Genomic DNA, 18,694 nt, shown 5'->3' with positions numbered 1-18,694 from the left:
AATCTTCCATACTGCTTTTAAACTCAGATGAAAGAGCAAATCCAATCCTTGAAGTTGTCCATTTTAATGTAGTAGAGCAATTTAGATATTTGGGAATACAGATTTTACCAAAATTGAATCTGGTGGTCAATGCTAATTATGAACCCTTGATGACAGAAATCAGTGACTCGCTGGGAAGATGGATGACATTACCAACCTCTATGATTGGGAGAATAAACATTTTAAAAATGAATGTACTTCCGAAATTACTGTATTTATTTCAAAATATTCCTCTGCCGCCGCCTCAGGACCTATTTTCAAAAATGAAGAAATTATGTATTGGATTTATATGGAATAATAGAAGGGCAAGACTCCGACTGTCTTTACTGTACCTACCGTATGATCGCGGAGGCCTGAAATGTCCAAACATGATGTTATATTACTGGGCTGCTGAGGTCTATCATGTTTTATTTTTCCACTAACACTACTCCTCATTGGATAGAAATGGAAAATTATGGTCTGCAATTGCCTCTACCCTTATATATTCATTCAGATACAGCAAAAAGATTACGAAAACAAACCAAAAATCCCATTTTAAAACATATGATAAAGGTCTGGTATGATGTTAAAAAGTATTTAAAAGAAACACAAAGACTAACTCAGTTTAGTCCCATATGGGGGAATCAGCTCTTTCCTCCTGGAAGAGCCGACGCAGGATTCAAGCAGTGGAGCTGTAAGGGCATTAAAACAATTCAAAATCTTTACCCACCAGACTCAGATATTTTGATGACCTTTGAGCAGCTTACTGCCACTTATAACCTTAGCAAAAATCACTTTTTCAAATACCTCCAGATTAGAAACTTTATTAGAACTAGTCAGAATAATGAACATAGAAAACCCCAACAAACTTCATTAGAAAAAATTATACTAAAAAACTGTCAGAGAGAAGGTCTCATCTCGGAAATTTACAATTTGCTAACATCTTCATCATCTGAAAACTCACATTATAAGCGTAAGGCTTGGTCAGAAAACTTGCGACTGGAAATTTCTGAGGAGGACTGGAGTCAAGCTTGTGCTGAAGCACACACAGAAAAGACCAACTTACTGTGTGTCAAAGATGTCTTATGTGGGGGTCACGTGTTATTGTACCTCCCAAACTGCAACCCAAAGTTCTAAACTCTCTGCATGATGGACATATGGGTGTCGTGAAAATGAAATGTCTCGCTCGAAGTTATGTGTGGTGACCTGGCCTTGACAACCAAATTGAAACTCTGGTCAAAACATGCACAGGTTGCCACCAGACTCAGCGTCAACCTCAGATTGCCCCTGTCCACACTTGGGAATGGCCTATTGCTCCATGGCAACGCATTCACATCGACTATGCTGGACCTTTCCTGGATCACATGTTCCTTATTGTGGTCGGCGCACATTCAAAATGGCCTGAAGTTTTTACAGTAAAGAAGTCAACTACAGCTGTAACAGTAAACAAACTTCAGATGCTTTTTGCACGCATGGATATCCCCATCAACTTGTAAGTGACAATGGAACGCAGTTTACTAGTGAGGAGTTTCAAACTTTCCTAAAAAGCAATGGGATTAAGCACATCACATCTGCCCCTCATCATCCCACAACAAATGGTCTCGCTGAACGTTTTGTTCTGACCTTTAAACAGTCAATGAAAGCAAGTAGGAAGGAGGAAGTGCCGCTACAACAGAAAATTGCAAACTTTCCGCTGGCGTACAGAAACATCCCACATGCTACTACTGGACAATCACCTGCAATGTTGTCTAAGTCTAAGATCTCGCTTGGATCTACTCAAACCGGACATCAGAGAACATGTTTCAAACAAAAAATGTTCACCCACCCAACAAAGAAAACTGAGATTATTCAATGTTGGACAAAAAGTACTGGCTAGAGACTATCGCAACCAAGGCGACAAGTGGCAACAAGCCGAGATTTTGTCACAAACTGGACCTCTCTCATATACTGTGTGTGTGGAACCCAATGTTGTCTGGCGGAGACATGTTGATCAACTTTTGGACGCTTCACCTGAAAAGACTGCACCTCGATCTGTGAGAACTACTGTCCCACTAAACTCTAAGGACAGTTCCCCAACACCGGACGTGACTACTGTGGAAACCCTGTCTACATCAGAGACAGTGACCATAGCCAAACCAGTGACGGCCCTACTTGAGCCTCCAGGACGCAGATATCCTGAGAGGGCTCGCAAACCACCGGACAGACTTGATTTGTAAACATTGAGGCAAAAGTAAAAGAAAAGTGTTTGTACAAAAAAAAAAAGTTGTTAAATGAATGTTGTTATAAGAAAAACTTTATTGAATTTAAGTCACATCCACTGTTAATTTTCGCTTGATGATTTTAGAGTGCATCAAAGCTGGAAGGGAGGAATTGTTATCTATTGATATTAAGATAATAATTCACCTAAACAAATAATTAAAAAATATTTACAGTGTAATAGCACTATTTTATGTTACACCTAAAAACGGTATTACCTGTGCTTAGCCAGCGGAGTAATATGTGACATTGTAATGTGGCACTCGTTCAGTAAAGAAGCTGTTGAACTTTATCGCAAGTCTGTGCTTCTTTATAAAGGTTATGTTAAGGGAATAAACATAACAGGGGCAAAAAGAAGAGGAGGACCAGGAAGGTTAAGGCGTTTTTCCTTTGGGACCTGCTTGGCGTGGCACGGCTCACCACTATTGTACTGAACTCGGCCGCGCCGTGCCGTGCCGCGCTGAGTAGGTCCTAAAAGAAAAGCCCTATGTACAAGGTGCTGAAGCAGGTCCATCCCGACACCCTCATCTCCTCCATGGCCATGAGCATCTTAGGCTTAGAGGAGGCTGCCTGTCGGTGGTCTGGATCTCCCTGGAGGTGATGCTGGAGCACCTGTTGTAGTGAACCAGACAGGAGGACTCACCGGCGACGCATTCAAAGGTGTTGACAAACGAGTTCATGATGCTCATGGCCTTGGAGGAGATGCCAGTGTTGGGATGGACCTGCTTCAGCAGCTTGTAACCGGTGAGCTGGCCAAGCACGCCGTGTCCAACGGCACTGAGGCCTTCACCAAGTACACCAGCTCCAAGTAACCAGCAACACCACAGCCCTGGAGCCACACACTTCATCCTGAGAGCTCCTGGTCTTTGTCTGCCTTCACTAATATGTTCAGTGTGTGTGATGTTGCTGGAAGAACAAGTCATGTTAATTACTCAGTAATAAAACATAGAAAATGAATTCTTATCAGCACATTTCGTACGGTTTATTATCGTTGACAGTATTACTGCTGACAACATAGATGGTAGCTATAGAGATATGGACACAGTTGATATTTATTGGGATTTTTGTCTGCTAACTCTCAAAAGCCAAAGAACTAAAGCGAATAATGCAAAATGTGATTTGTTTTTTACTTTTGCACTGAAGCTGTGACTCTTGTAAATCTTCTCAACTCTAAAACTAAGCCCTTCTTTTCTTTTGTTAAGATTTATTCAGCAATTGTCTGGGAACATCAATGTGTACCTCAAGGTAAACTGAGGAAAAGATTGCGTATCAATGAAAGCAAAGTCTGATCATGTAGTAAATACATCCCAAAATCCATAGAATTCATACAGGTTTTTAAGAAAGATGTCGGGAAAAGACTGTAAAGTTGCTTTCAAACTTTTGGCCTGTAGTGTAGATGCATCCGGTTATCAATTTAGGGTCAAAGTTTCACCCTGAAAATAAATATCAGTCTTTGAACAAGTGTTTAATTGCTTGCAGTTGAAAAAGTTCACTTTTGATGTTGTATTTAATTGAGTCAAGCTGTAATAAAATAAAATTTGAATGTGAGAATTCATAATGCACCAAAAGTGAAAGTTTGTGTCAAGTCTGTGGAGGAGGAAGAAATACCTCAGATCTGTTGCTAATTCCTTATCAGGTTTAATCCATTTTTAAGTGCAGTTCTGTTCACTTTGGACTGTACTCATCCATATAAAACGTGCAAGAGGTTATCAAAATGTGTTTATTTCCTCCTTTGTACAACTTGAAGACGTCACGTCGAACCTTGCTAAAATAAATAAGAAGTCATATAAAACTGCCAGAGAGGTTTTCACACATCGCCACTTTCCAATCACAAAAACATGACAGAAATTATCAAACACATCCCACATTTAGAGGAAAGGGCAAGTGGATATACAGCAAAGATACTCACAAACAAATGTACGTTATCCAGCAGTATAATTTGCATATTGACACATTTACATAAACGTACAGAGAAAATTTCATTAATGTTTGGACAGAAATGGGGCTTGAAGGTTGGCACATATGCAGCGAGTTCTTAATTTCCCAAAGTACTCCTTTTATTTTTACAGTACAGAGATGGCAAAAGTGAGGTAAAATAAAACGTTTTATGTAAAGGAGTTTCACAAGCTGATGGTAATTGTTGAGAGTCCACCTTAACATCAGCCAAAAGTTAAAATGAACTTACCCAATCACAAAATAAAACATACAAACCAAGTGACAAAACCCAAATGGACAAATCTCCTAGAGTTCTGGTTTGTCCTCCAGTCTATCAGTTCTCCTCCAGTTTAGTTGTGGCCCCTCACATCTCATTGGGGCCCTTCATGCCGGAGTCCTTCGCTGAAATTGGTGACGCCACCATGGGCAGGATGCACTGTGAAGACTCACAATAACCATTCAGACCAGCGGGACCAGGAGGCCCGGGAACACCGGGAACACCGGGAACACCGCGAGGGCCCCTCTGTCCGTCACGGGCGTCTGTGCCGTAAGCTGGTCGACCAGGATCACCTGCAAGAAGAGGATCAGAGAAGAAGAAGCTAAACATCCTCAATTTTCTGCATTAGTTAATAATACTGTCTTGGTTCTTGTTGTGTACTTACAGGCAAACCCTTAATTTCACAAATAACTTAAAGGTTTGGAAGCACAGTGGTCTAACACACTGTAGTTTTTGAGACAAATGGGTTAAAAGTTTTGCGTTTTCAAAATGGTCTAACATTTGAAGCACTGCTGTAACATTATATTTGGGTTGTTGGTTAGACCACTATGTCACTAAAATCTAGACCATAAAATATTACAGAAATGATATAAAATTCAGGTCGGATTCTTTTGGGTTAGATCACTCTGCTTCTAAGCCCCGCAAATTATCTATAATATCTTTTATAAACTTTGGGCAATCTGAAAAATTGGGGAGTTACATGACAATTCATATTTATCAGTTACACTAACCCAATATAGTAAGTCTACAACACGGTTCATTATTGGTCCATAATTGTTTTGGTTAGCAGAGACTGTGGACACAGCAGCACAGAAACTAAGTACAAACCTAAAATACTGAAAAGTCTTCCAGTATGATCTTGTAGAGAATATCGGCTTTTGTAAACTGTATTAATAATTGAAGGCCTTAATGTGAAACTTAACATTTTCTTGGTGCTGAGTGAAATGTGTTCATTCAAAGCTGACCCTCGACGACTGTCCATCGTATGTATGGTCTTGTTCAATTCATTTAAATAAGATTTTTAGACAGCATTTAATTTTGACTTTCAATTAACCTTGACTAAATCTTTGACTAAATTCTTACTTAGTTGCTCAACATTTGGGAACTTTGACTTCACTTTGACTTCATGTTTGGGGGAGCTTATAGAATTTAGAGTTAATCTGGAATATAAGCAAACATCTGTAAATCAGAATACTCGTTGCGTTTCTCTGCTGGCCTCCTTTTGCCAGTTTTTGCTTGTCCTTATGTTGGTAATATCAATAGTTGTGCTTTAACACACTGACTGGATGGAGACACAGTGGTGTGGAAGCACTAGTCTGTGAATTCATTTGATTTATTTTGTATTCTGGAAATATGCAGTTTGTGTATAGTCATTATGTTTTCATTTTTGTGGGTTTAGGGTTCCTTTCTGTAGGAAATACAAAAAATAAATGACTAGGTAACTGGGCTGCACAGTGGATTGGTGGTTAGCACTGTCTCCTTGCAGCTAGAAAATCCTCGGTTTGCATCCTGGCCTTCCTAGGATCTTTCTGCATGGAGTTTGCATGCTCTTCCTGTGCGTGCTTGGGTTTTATCCGGGTTCTTTGGCTTCCTCCCACAGTCCAAAAACATGCTGAACTTAAATGATAATTTTAAATTGTCCGTAGGTGTGAATGTGAGTGTGATTGTTTGTTTCTATATGTAGCCCTGTGATAGACTGTTACCTGTCCAGGGTGTTTTCTGTCTGATGAGGATTAAGTGGTGTATAGATGATGGAATGATGGATGTGTTGTCATTTACCTGGTAGACCAGGGACACCTGGTGCTCCTTTGGGTCCCCTTGTTGTGGGTCCTTTGTCCCCTCTGTCACCCTGGTCACCTGCAGACAGGAAAAGTAATTATCACCAGGAGGAAACACATAGTCAGAATTACTATAATTCATATTAAGTTCAAAGTCAGACTTCACACCTCAGCTGCTCTCTCATTAACATTTAGATGATTGATCCCTGATGGGAGGTGGGTCACAGCAGTAACAAAAGATCATTTTGAAAATCAACAAATTCTAAGACTTACAGATGCTTGCAGCTTAAAGATGGACAGGTTTGCCATTTGTCTTATCAGATTTGAAATTCCTTGCATGTCCCAGAGCAGACATCTTGACTGTGTATCATGTAACCTATGTATAAAGTGCCAACAGCACTAATGTCTACCCTGAAAGATATTCTTAAAATAGTTTTTGACCTCCAGTAGAACTTTGAAGCTTTGGAGTTCTGTATTTGCTCGTAGTTCCATGTTTTGTTTGAGGTGGTACACACGCATTAGGAAGTGTCCTTAGGCCAGTGGTTTCATACTACTGCACTGATCTCCAGTGTACAGTATTTCGCTGCATAGTGGAGTTTTAAATCTAGTTCTGTGGCAACATTCCCACACTGGTTGCTGGACTGCTGGAGCTGAAGAAGGAAACAACTTTCACGATGCAGATCAGACTGCAGTCATTAGGACAGGTTGTGCAGCTTCTGGTGAAAAACTGGGACAGCGTAGTGAGGGTACGTCAGGAGCAGGTTTTAGTGGTGTTTGTGTGATTACTCTCACTGCCAGAGGGGTTAGACCAAAGTTCTGCACTGCAAGTTTGAAAAATGGCTTTGCAAATGTTTTATGAGGCAGGATACACATTCTGCAGGTTTGTTAGACCTCAAGCACACAGAGAACAGGTCTGTGGAGAAACAGAAACTTTGATTGTTCACAAAAAAAAAAACGCCACAGGACACCTTTAAATCAGAGCACAGAACAAGAGTGCACTTGAGCTGCATTTCTCCTTTGACCGCTGCATGCTGCATGTCAGAACGCTCCTCTAGAGGTGTAGATTTTCACAGCATGTTCAAAACTTAATTCTATGTGGCTTGGTAATAAATTTGGTCAGTTTAAACCTTCAAAATCCATATATGGCATCATTTTACCAAATGAGGGAAGCTGAAGTGTTTCACCTACTTTAGAAGTTCTGAAGATGCATGTGTGGCACAGGGTTACAGGGTGATTGACATGGGCTGTTCTGGCTGTATTGGTAACACCCCTGAGATAATAGAGGTATCCATACTGATCCTGTATTCTGATGTCCTGCTCTATGCCTGTCGCGTTGTCTGGTCCTGTTGTACAGGTTGTCCAGTGACAGTAGAAATGATACCCAGCTCTGTAATGTGCCTCCTTTTACTGTCTTAATGAAGCAATGAAGCAGTTTGGATGGTTGTCAGACACTTGCACTCTGATCTGTTGCCTAAAATTATATTTTCTGACTCTAAACAACTAACAAAGATGAGAGTCTGTCCTTTAAAATGGTTGTGGAAGATGGTCTTTCACCCACTTTGGTCCAGCATCACATGCAGGATGCTATGTTCTTGTTTTATTGTGTGCTTAGAGTCCCTAACATCACTGTCACAGTTATTGAGGGCACGCCTGTAGTCAACTGGCTGCTGAGAGTTATGTTTGATTATTCCTGCTCTTTTACCAGACAGTGTAAAGAAATTTTCTAATCACAAACTCACATGGTTGTAGAACTGCCTATCTGAAGCTCACCTTTAGGTCCTTTGCGGCCCATTACCCCAGGTGGACCCTTCAGACCAGGCAGACCTCGTGATCCTGTGTGGCCGGGGAAACCATTCTCTCCAGTGGGTCCTGGAGGTCCGGGCGGGCCTGGAGGACCAGGGAGCCCAGCAATGCCTGACTCAGGCCTGCTCAGGCTGGCTGCTAGCTGGGCCAGCTGCTCTGTGATGCAGGAGAACATGGTTTGTGTTATAGTCATTAGATGAACTATTAGCAGAATAAACATTAACAATCAAATCCCAAAAAAGCTAACTGTATCCAAACATTGACAGTTTTCTCTTGAGATTTATGTTTATGTCTCAAAGTCAGATTGTTGTTAAAGGTAATTCCATTCAAATGACAAAAAAGTGCTGCATTAAGTTTAACCAAGAAGGGAACAGCAGATTAGAAGTGACAGAATGAATATGACGAACACTTACCTTGCATTACTCTCATGCAGACTTGCTTGATGTGTGTATCTGTTGGGGATTTTCCCTGCACAAGTAAAGATTGTTGATAGTGATGGACATTTATTCTTTTTATAGGCAAAAATTACATGCAATGTGACTCTGTTGTCTCAGAAAACCAAATATATTTAGCTTCTTAAATCTCATGCTACCTTGAAAATCCTCCCTGACATTTTGAAATGTGTGTTAAGCTGTGGCAATTGTGTTTGCTCCTTCTTCTACCAGCAATTCATCTGAGAAAAATTAGATGATTGGATAAAACCCCTTATAACCAGAATTGCCTTCAGTTGGGGGAACAGACTACACAATAAACAGCCCTGAAGAGAGCCGTTCAGAGAAAGAACTTCTCACCGCTGGGCCCTGTGCTCCTGGCAGGCCTGGCACTCCCATGTCACCCTGCATGCCTCGTGGTCCTGGCTGGCCCGACTTGCCCTCTTTCCCTGGCTGCCCTCGGCTGCCCTCAGGCCCTTTATTTCCTGTCTCTCCTGGTGGGCCTGTCTGCAATCAACAGCAGCAAGCAGACCAGGAAATCTAAACATCTATTTTGATATTTTGTTGGCCTGTCATGTTCTGTGAGAGCAGAGTCAATATTTATTTGTGAGTAAATGCACTCAAACGGATGGGTAGAATTATAAACAAGAAGGAAAGGGGATTTTCAGCCCTTCCTTGTCTGAAATTTTGTTGCACTGCTTTTAGCCAAAGCTGGAATGAAATCCAGACCTCACTTGGCGCATTTAACTGCAAAACTTTGATCAAGCAGCTTTAGCCTTTGGTGGCAAATCATAATCTTCTGTGGCTTTTCAGTTAAAACTCACAAACAAACTGTAGCCAAGCAGCTGATTATGCTCACTAATGAGCTGAGGGACGTGAAAAACAAAGGTCCTGCTGTCAGAAAACATTTAGGCCTTTTTATTTGAATGCATGAAGTCAGGTTTAGGTGAACATACCGATCCTTTCTCTCCTGGTTCTCCTTGGTCACCCTGAAGAGGAAAAGATTTGTGAGTTTCTGTAGACAGCAGAATCTATAGTTATTTATACCAGATTTATACAGTTCAACAGGCCAAGTCTTCTTCTTACTACAGATTATTACATTTTGAGAGCTCATGTCACTTTCTGCAGCTGCATATCAGTCGTCCTGGTTGCTCACTAATGAGCTGCCAGGACGATCAGTGGTCAATCACTCACAAAGTCTCCTCTGTCTCCTGGTGTTCCTTCAGCTCCTGCAGGTCCCTAAAATGCAGAAGAGGGACAGATTTTGGCACTGAATTTGATCCAGCTCAACACTCTGATTCAGTGTTATATTAAAACTTATTTCAAATTACCTGCTCTCCCTTTGGACCATTAAGACCAACTGCACCCTGAGAAAAGAAATAACGGAATTATTACTTTTAGATTTTAGTAGAAAAACAAGAAATCAGCAGCAGCAGTGTCTGCAGGAATAATAAAACTTATTAAGGCATAATAAGGCATTTCATAGATTTGTGGTTGAGTTTAAGCAAATTGCTGACATATGATGGTTTTATAATTTTGGTTCAGATTTGATTCTGCCTTGTTCATATTGATTGAATTTAAACTTTAGAAATGAAAGTAGTTCATGTTCATTTCAGGCTCCTCCTGCTGAACTTTACTGCAGCTGCAACAATTAATCCATTTATTGATTAGCTGTCAATAATTAGATTAGTCACCAACTATTTTGGTAATTTATTAATAATTTGAGTTATTATTAAAGGAAAAAAAGGCTCTTCAATTCCACCTTTTTTGTTCTGATTATTTTCGTGTTTTCTCCACTGTGTTATCACAGTAAACCAAATTTCTTTGGGTTGTGGACTAAACAAGGCATTTTAGGACGTCTTCTTGGTCTTTGGGAAACACCGATTGTCTTTTTTCACTATTTTCTTCCATTTTATAGACCAAATAACTACTCAGTTAATCTTCTTCTTCTTCTTCTTCTTCTTTTCCTTTCGGCTTTTCCCTTCAGGGGTCGCCACGGCGAATCAATTGCCTCCATCTAACCCTGTCTGCTGCATCCTCTTCTCTCACACCAACTACCTTCATGTCCTCTTTAACCACATCCATAAACCTCCTCTTTGGTCTTCCTCTAGGCCTCCTGCCTGGCAGTGGGAAACTCAGCATCCTTCTACCAATATATTCACTCTCTCTCCTCTGGACATGTCCAAACCATCTCAGTCTGGCCTCTCTGACTTTATCTCCAAAGGCTCTAACATGTGCTGTCCCTCTGATGTACTCATTCCTGATCCTATCCATCCTGGTCACTCCCAAAGAGAACCTCAGCATCTTCAGTTCTGCTACCTCCAGCTCTGCCTCCTGTCTTTTCCTCAGGGACACTGTCTCCAGACCAAACAACATGGCTGGTCTCACCACAGTTCTGTAAACCTTTCCTTTCATTTTAGCTGAAAACTCTTCTATCACACCTGACACTTTTCTCCAGCCGTTCCAGCCTGCCTGTACACGCTTCTTCACCTCTTTTCCACACTCTCCATTGCTTTGTACTGTTGACCCGAAGTACTTAAAATCCTCCACCTTCTTGATCTCTTCTCCCTGTAACCTCACTCTTCCACTTGGGTCCCTCTCATTCACATACAGATACTCCGTCTTGCTGCGGCTAACCTTCATTCCTCTCCTTTCCAGGGCAAACCTCCATGCCTCTAGCTTCTCCTCCACCTGTTCCCTGCTCTCACTACAGATCACAATGTCATCTGCAAACATCATAGTCCATGGACAACCCAGTCTCACATCAAATTGTGACATAGTCACGTTGGTCCACAATGCAAAACGTTACAATCTCACAATTTTGGCCTGAAAATTGTGAGATGCTCACGTTTTTTCCCCCAATTCTTTTCTATTGGTCTGACGAAGGGTCACGTGACTGCTTGCTGGAGGCGTCTCAAAATGAAAACATGGCGGCTATTCCTTTTATTTTCTGTGGAAAATGCATTATTTTAAGATAGTTTGGACAGAAAAAAACATTTTGATGACATTTTTAGCGAGAAACGTATATAAAACGTTCACATTATCCATTCAGTTATTGGAAATGATCTGTGGTTTGGTTTGTTTTTACGCTGAATATCACGTCACAGCATTAAATTGTGACACTGTCACATTTTAATGCCATTATGCTGGTTGATTAGGACGCTGCCACAGACGAAACCAAGTAGTGTGTTTATTTTTGTATTGTTGCATTGTGTAATTTAAATTTAAAATTAATTAATTAATTAATTAAATTTAAAACCATCCAGTACCGTAATGAATATTGAATGAATATGGCATCTCGTTTACATCTCTTATTAATGAGCGAGAAATTTACTGACGTGGATTTATGATTCAAGACAAGCAGAGGACACACTGTGTGCCCCTTTAATCTCCAAAAGGCCAATTAAGGTCAAAATCTCACAGATTCTTTGACCAATTTGGAGCAACCTGTACATGCTTGATATTGTGTTCTTAAAAAAAACAAACTTTATTGCACTATGTCAGTGAAAAAAAACAAACAGTGAACACCGATGCACTGATGTGAAGTTCTTTATATGTGGGCAATGTGTCTTTATTATACTGACAGTCAATAGAAACTTTGAGGTAGAAATGTACGCAGAATTCTACTTGTAGGGGGGTTGTAATTATTCATTGTGGATTTACTGATGATCTAGTGCCCTGGTAGTTGAGATAATGATGAGTTGTCATTTTGTCATGATTCATTGCACATGGGTTGGTCACTTTGCAAAAGTGAACCAAATACACACCAAGCAGTACTCAGTGAGTATCTGCACAATTTGAGAATGGGTTTTGAAGGCCTATATAAAGGCCCAAAAAAGGCCACCATTGTTAGTCCAGTGAACAGCATCATGCCGCGTCTATCACATGAACAACGTCTCCGGGCACTGGGTATGGTGGAGGCCGGTTTGAGCTACAGTGATGTAGCCAGGCGTATGGGCTGTTCCCAACCCACAATCAGAAGCCTGGTCCAAAGCATGCGCCGACGGATTGCTGCCTGCATCGAAGCAAATGGAGGCCATACTCGGTATTGACTGTTGTGACTTTCTGTTTGGCAGGTGCCGTTTTCTTTTGTGAAATTCTTTATTTTGAAATCATTCTTGAAACTTTAGATTTTTGTTTCTGTATGCCAATATGCTAAACAAATGATTCATATGAAGAAAATCCAGTTTCCAGTTAAAGACCGCGCCAGAAGAAACTGTGATAAGTGGAATAATTTAATGCACTGTTCTTCATTAAATAAGAAAGACTGAACGACCGTCTCCGCACATTTTATTTCAATAGAAGCAGTTAAACGTATCAGTTCTCCCCTGTGTTTTCCCGACCACGGTCAGGAAGCGGAGAGCTTCCTAAGCGTACATAGCAACGACCACAGCAACGGTAGAAAACGTAACAATGTCACAATTCCATTCCGAGACGTGAAAGATTCATCGTCATAACAAACCAAAGATCATACACAAGAACTGAACGAATATTGTGAAATTAAAATGTATATATTTTTTTGGTGTCGCTGTAATGCCTGAGGCTCAGGTAGAAAGACAGGGATCTTGTTGTGCTGTTCCGAACCCGGAAGGGAATAAAGTTTTTAGATCGCTGTGCGCTGACTGGTGTATGGATGAGCTCAGCAAATGATTGCAGTAAAAGCACATTCATGGAAATAAATACGGTTGTTTGCATTGACAACGAGAGACTTGTGAATCATTGAAATGCAACTTGTTAACAAGGAAGCGAAGTGCGTCAACTAATGAACGGCCAGGGAAGACATCTCAGTAACTAGCAGTAATCATCAAGAGTTACATAAATGATTTAACAAGTCAAAAAATTACACAGTGCAACAATACAAAAATAAACACACCACTTGGTTTCGTCTGTGGCAGCGTCCTAATCAACCAGCATAACGGCATTAAAATGTGACAGTGTCACAATTTAATGCTGTGACGTGATATTCAGCGTAAAAACAAACCAAACCACAGATCATTTCCAATAACTGAATGGATAATGTGAACGTTTTATATACGTTTCTCGCTAAAAATGTCATCAAAATGTTTTTTTCTGTCCAAACTAACTTAAAATAATGCATTTTCCACAGAAAATAAAAGGAATAGCCGCCATGTTTTCATTTTGAGACGCCTCCAGCAAGCAGTCACGTGACCCTTCGTCAGACCAATAGAAAAGAATTGGGGGAAAAAACGTGAGCATCTCACAATTTTCAGGCCAAAATTGTGAGATTGTAACGTTTTGCATTGTGGACCAACGTGACTACAGTATGTCACAATTTGATGTGACACTGGGTTGTCCATGGAGACTCCTGTCTAACCTCGTCTGTCATCCTGTCCATCACCATAGCAAACAAGAAGGGGCTCAGAGCTGATCCCTGATGTAGTCCCACCTCCACCTTGAACTCCTCTGTTACTCCTACAGCACACCTCACCACTGTCTTACAGTCCTCATACATGTCCTGCACCACTCTAACATACTTCTCTGCCACTCCAGACGTCCTCATACAAAAGCACAGTTCCTCTCTGGGCACCCTGTCATAAGCTTTCTCTAGATCTACAAAGACACAATGCAGCTCCTTCTGACCTTCTCTGTACTTCTCTATCAACATCCTCAAAGCAAATATTGCATCTGTTGTACTCTTTCTTGGCATGAAACCATACTGCTGCTCACAGATGTTCACCTTTGCCCTTAGTCTAGCTTCAACTACTCTTTCCCATAGCTTCATCGTGTGGCTCATCGGATTTATTCCTCTGTAGTTGCCACAACTCTGCACATCTCCCTTGTTCTTAAAGATGGGCACCAGCACACATCTCCTCCATTCCTCAGCCATCTTCTCACTATCTAAGATCCTGTTGAACAACCCAGTCAGAAACTCTACTGCTACACACGTGGACAAAATTGTTGGTACCCCTCAGTTAAAGAAGGAAAAACCCACAATTCTCACTGAAATCACTTGAAACTCACAAAAGTAACAATAAATAAAAATTTATTGAAAATTAAATAATCAAAAACAGCCATCACTTTTGAATTGTTGATTAACATAATTATTTAAAAAAACAAACTAATGAAATAGGGCTGGACAAAAATGATGGTACCTCTATAAAAGATTGAAAACTATTTGACCAGAGTGACATGATTAACTCAGGTGTGTCATTTAATTGACATCACAGGTGTTTCCAAACTCATAATCAGTCAGTCTGCCTATTTAAAGGGAGACAAGTAGTCACCCTGCTGTTTGGTGAAAAGGTGTGTACCACACTGAACATGGACAACAGAAAGCGAAGGAGAGAATTGTCCCAGGACATCCGAAAAAAAATTATAGACAAACATCTTAAAGGTAAAGGCTATAAGACCATCTCTAAACAGCTTGAAGTTCCTGTGACAACAGTGGCTCATATTATTCAGAAGTTCAAGACCCACGGGACAGTAGCCAACCTCCCTGGACGTGGCCGCAAGAGGAAAATTGATGACAAATTGAAGAGACGGATCGTTGGAATTGTATCCAAAGAGCCCAGAGCAACCTCCAAAGAAATTAAAGGTGAACTCCAAGGCCAAGGTACATCAGTGTCAGATGGCACCATTCGTCGTTGTTTGAGCCAAAGTGGACTTCATGGGAGACGACCAAGGAGGACACCACTGCTGAAAAAAACTCATAAAAAAGCCAGACTAGAATTTGCAAAAATGCATGTTGACAAGCCACAAAGCTTCTGGGAGAATGTCCTTTGGACAGATGAGACCAAACTGGAGCTTTTTGGTAAGGCACATCAACTCTATGTTCATAGACTCAAAAACCAAGCATACGAAGAAAAGAACACTGTCCCTACGGTGAAACATGGAGGAGGCTCAGTAATGTTTTGGGGCTGCTTTGCTGCATCTGGCACAGGGTGTCTTGAAAGTGTGCAAGGTACGATGAAATCTGAAGACTATCAAGGCATTCTGGAGAGAAATGTGCTGCCTCGTGTCAGAAAGCTTGGTCTCAGTCGCAGGTCATGGGTCTTCCAACAGGACAACGATCCAAAACACACAGCCAAAAACACCCAAGAATGGCTGAGAGAAAAGCGTTGGACTATTCTAAAGTGGCCTTCTATGAGCCCAGATCTGAATCCCATTGAACATATGTGGAAGGAGCTGAAACATGCCATTTGGAGAAGACACCCATCAAACCTGAGACAACTGGAGCTGTTTGCTCATGAGGAGTGGGCCAAAATACCTGTTGACAGCTGCAGAACGCTCATTGACAAATACAGAAATCATTTAATTGCAGTGATTGCCTCAAAAGGTTGTGCAACAAAATATTAAGTTATGGGTACCATCATTTTTGTCCAGCCCTATTTCATTAGTTTGTTTTTTAAAATAATTATGTTAATCAACAATTCAAAAGTGATGGCTGATTTTGATTATTTAATTTTCAATAAATTTTTATTTATTGTTACTTTTGTGAGTTTCAAGTGATTTCAGTGAGAATTGTGGGTTTTTCCTTCTTTAACTGAGGGGTACCAACAATTTTGTCCACGTGTGTACCTCTCCGACACACCTCCATACCTCCACAGGTATATCATCAGGACCAAGTGCCTTTCCACTCTTCATCCTCTTCAATGCCCTCCTCACTTCATCCTTACTAATCTTTGCTACTTCCTGGTCCACAACAGTCACCTCTTCTACTCTTCGTTCTCTCTCATTTTCCTCATTCATCAGCTCTTCAAAGTACTCTTTCCATCTTCCCATCACACTATTGGCACCTGTCAACACACTTCCATCCTTATTCTTCATCACCCTAACCTGCTGCACGTCCTTCCCATCTCTGTCTCTCTGCCTTGCCAACCTGTACAGATCAGTCTCTCCCTCCTTACTGTCCAACCTAGAATACAAGTCATCGTAAGCCCCTTGTTTGGCCTTTGCCACCTCTACTTTCACCTTACGCTGCTCAGTTAATCAAGGTAGTAATTGATCTGTTAGTCAGGGATGAAAATAATCTTTGGTTGCAGTCTTAAACTTGATGAGGACTAATATTTAGAGTCTGTGCTGGATATCGCTGAGGCTAATACCATAAACCTGCAGCAGTTACTTGTTTTTTGGCCACTTGGAGGCAGCAGACAGCAGTTGTGAACACATAAAAACAATTTAAGCTTTTTATTTAATTTGACAAATTAATTTGAAGTCATGTTTGCATCACCTGATGAATGTAAGTCCAGTATTCACTCTCTTTGTTTTTGTTTGTTTACCCACTCCTGAGGCTGAAAATGACCCTGAACCAGAACAGAAAAGCTGTGGATCAGACAGCTAAGCAATGAGCTGAGATTCCATGAGGACAAATCAAGTCATAATAATGAAGCTTCTAGACCACCAGATACACCGTGGCATGTCTTACATTGTTATTACAGAATATTCATTATAATACATCAGGCTCTTGTATGTATACTACTTATTAAATACAATTAAATGCAGTTTTTCATGTTTTGAATTAAATTCTGTACTACTATGTTAGGTTACCCAAAACTGTACTTGTGTGTTTTTAGGTTCCACTAAACACATCAAACCAGACTTGAACCTCAAAAATCCTGCAGTTAGTTGAATTAAAGGATTTGCTTCTGCTGACCAATTAGCTTCGTACATCCATCCATCCATTCTCTATACATCGCTTTATCCTCACTAGGGTCGCAGGGGGTGCTGGAGTCTATCCCAGCTGACTCGGGTGAAGGCAGGGGACACCCAGGACAGGTCACCAGTCTGTCACAGGGCTACATATACAGACGAACAATCACACTCACATTCACACCTACGGGCAATTTAGAGTAATCAATTAACCTCAGCCTATTTTTGGACTGTGGGAGGAAGCTGGAGTTAGGTTCATACAGTGCATTGTAAATAATATTGTATTTTCGCTGAACGCCCATGCAAGAGTTTGGCTGGTTGGACTTTTCCTCTGTTGTGTGTGAGCTCCAGATCAGCCGTGATAACGTCTCCTGCTCGCTTAAAGTGGACACTTTATACCTGTATGACTTGTTCATCAGTTAATCTTTACCATAACTCCTCCCAAACCCAACCACAGTGAGAATATAGCATCAGTGTGTGTCTTTATGAGCAGACTGATCTGAGCCAGGGTACATGTGACTGCTCATGCTGGGGTCGTTGCGTTCACATGGCTTCTCTTTAAACTTAATCTGCTTCTTGTGCCATTTCGTGTCTCTTACCCTGTCTCCCTTCTGACCACGATAACCAAATGGTCCTGGCAGTCCTGGAAGTCCTGGATCCCCTTGGCTTCCCTATTAAAACACCCATACACAGACATAAACTGTTAAATCCACAGAATCCACGCGCACATGCACATGCAGAATCACAACACAGAACAGACTGTGTGCAGCTCAGAAACGTTTCCTCCCCCATAACCTGACCATATCTACAGAAAAAATAAAAAACATTTCCAGCTTCACATCATCTGAACGGTGAGGCCGGACCCTCCGCCACCAGCCACCCGACCATCCACCCTCCCTCAGATGTGTCAGGGTGTATGTGGACATGTGGGCATTCCTGGGGAACAGAGATTTCTTTCAGGGCTTCTCAGCTTCTTTTCCTGCCCTGAATCCCCCCTGAGCTGCAGAAAAAAAAAACCCTATAACAAGAGACCATTCATGCCAGCGGATTAGAGACTTAACTTCAGGGACAGGAGTTCATAAAGAGCTTCAACTACTTAATAAAACTCAGAACAGGACTCCATTTCCTGGTAGTGGATGTCTGAGCAAGATACTTGGTTTATCTCGAATTATTCTCATGTTGAATAATATGTTCAGGATAAGGTGATGGTATCGTTTTCTTACTGATCTCTCAGCACAGACCAGCCTGAGGATCAGCTGGCATGCTGCCTGAAAACCATCAAATCCAGTCTTTGAAAAGATTGCGTTTTTCAAAGGGGACAACATTTGTAATATTTTCTGCCTGGTTGGCTTTACTTCTATCACAATGTTTTCTTTACTGATTCTCAATCCTGCTCCTTTTCATCCATGACCTTTCCCACAACACTATTATTACAATCCTGTTGTTTTCCTCTCAGATTTAGTTAGTTTCACCATAAAGCACGGCTTTTAACCCTGTTAAGCCGGTTTGGTTGTCTGCCAGCACTTAATCTTAGATGCTGCACAACACACTGTACTTCTATGTTTGCACAAAGAGATTAATCAAAA

The 18,694-nt window shown here is 41.1% G+C and overlaps 1 protein-coding gene across 1 annotated transcript in view; it reads right to left on the bottom strand.

Annotated features, from left to right (window-relative positions):
• Nucleotides 1-3,896: 3,896 nt before the first annotated feature.
• col9a1a (collagen, type IX, alpha 1a) overlaps nt 3,897-18,694 on the bottom strand; it is a 29,396-nt gene continuing 14,598 nt past the window's right edge. The window contains 9 exon segments of the mRNA XM_022196524.2: nt 3,897-4,779; nt 6,266-6,343; nt 8,035-8,223; nt 8,481-8,535; nt 8,859-9,005; nt 9,455-9,487; nt 9,693-9,737; nt 9,830-9,865; nt 17,708-17,779. Of these exon segments, the coding sequence (XP_022052216.2) occupies nt 4,574-4,779; nt 6,266-6,343; nt 8,035-8,223; nt 8,481-8,535; nt 8,859-9,005; nt 9,455-9,487; nt 9,693-9,737; nt 9,830-9,865; nt 17,708-17,779 (861 nt within the window). The 3' untranslated portion in view covers nt 3,897-4,573.

This window comes from Acanthochromis polyacanthus, chromosome 3 (genome assembly GCF_021347895.1).
Source record: "Acanthochromis polyacanthus isolate Apoly-LR-REF ecotype Palm Island chromosome 3, KAUST_Apoly_ChrSc, whole genome shotgun sequence".
In the NCBI taxonomy this organism is placed as follows: domain Eukaryota; kingdom Metazoa; phylum Chordata; class Actinopteri; family Pomacentridae; genus Acanthochromis; species Acanthochromis polyacanthus.
The sequence above is the reverse complement of the archived record's forward strand: the minus strand, read 5'-3'. Positions and strand labels throughout refer to the sequence as shown.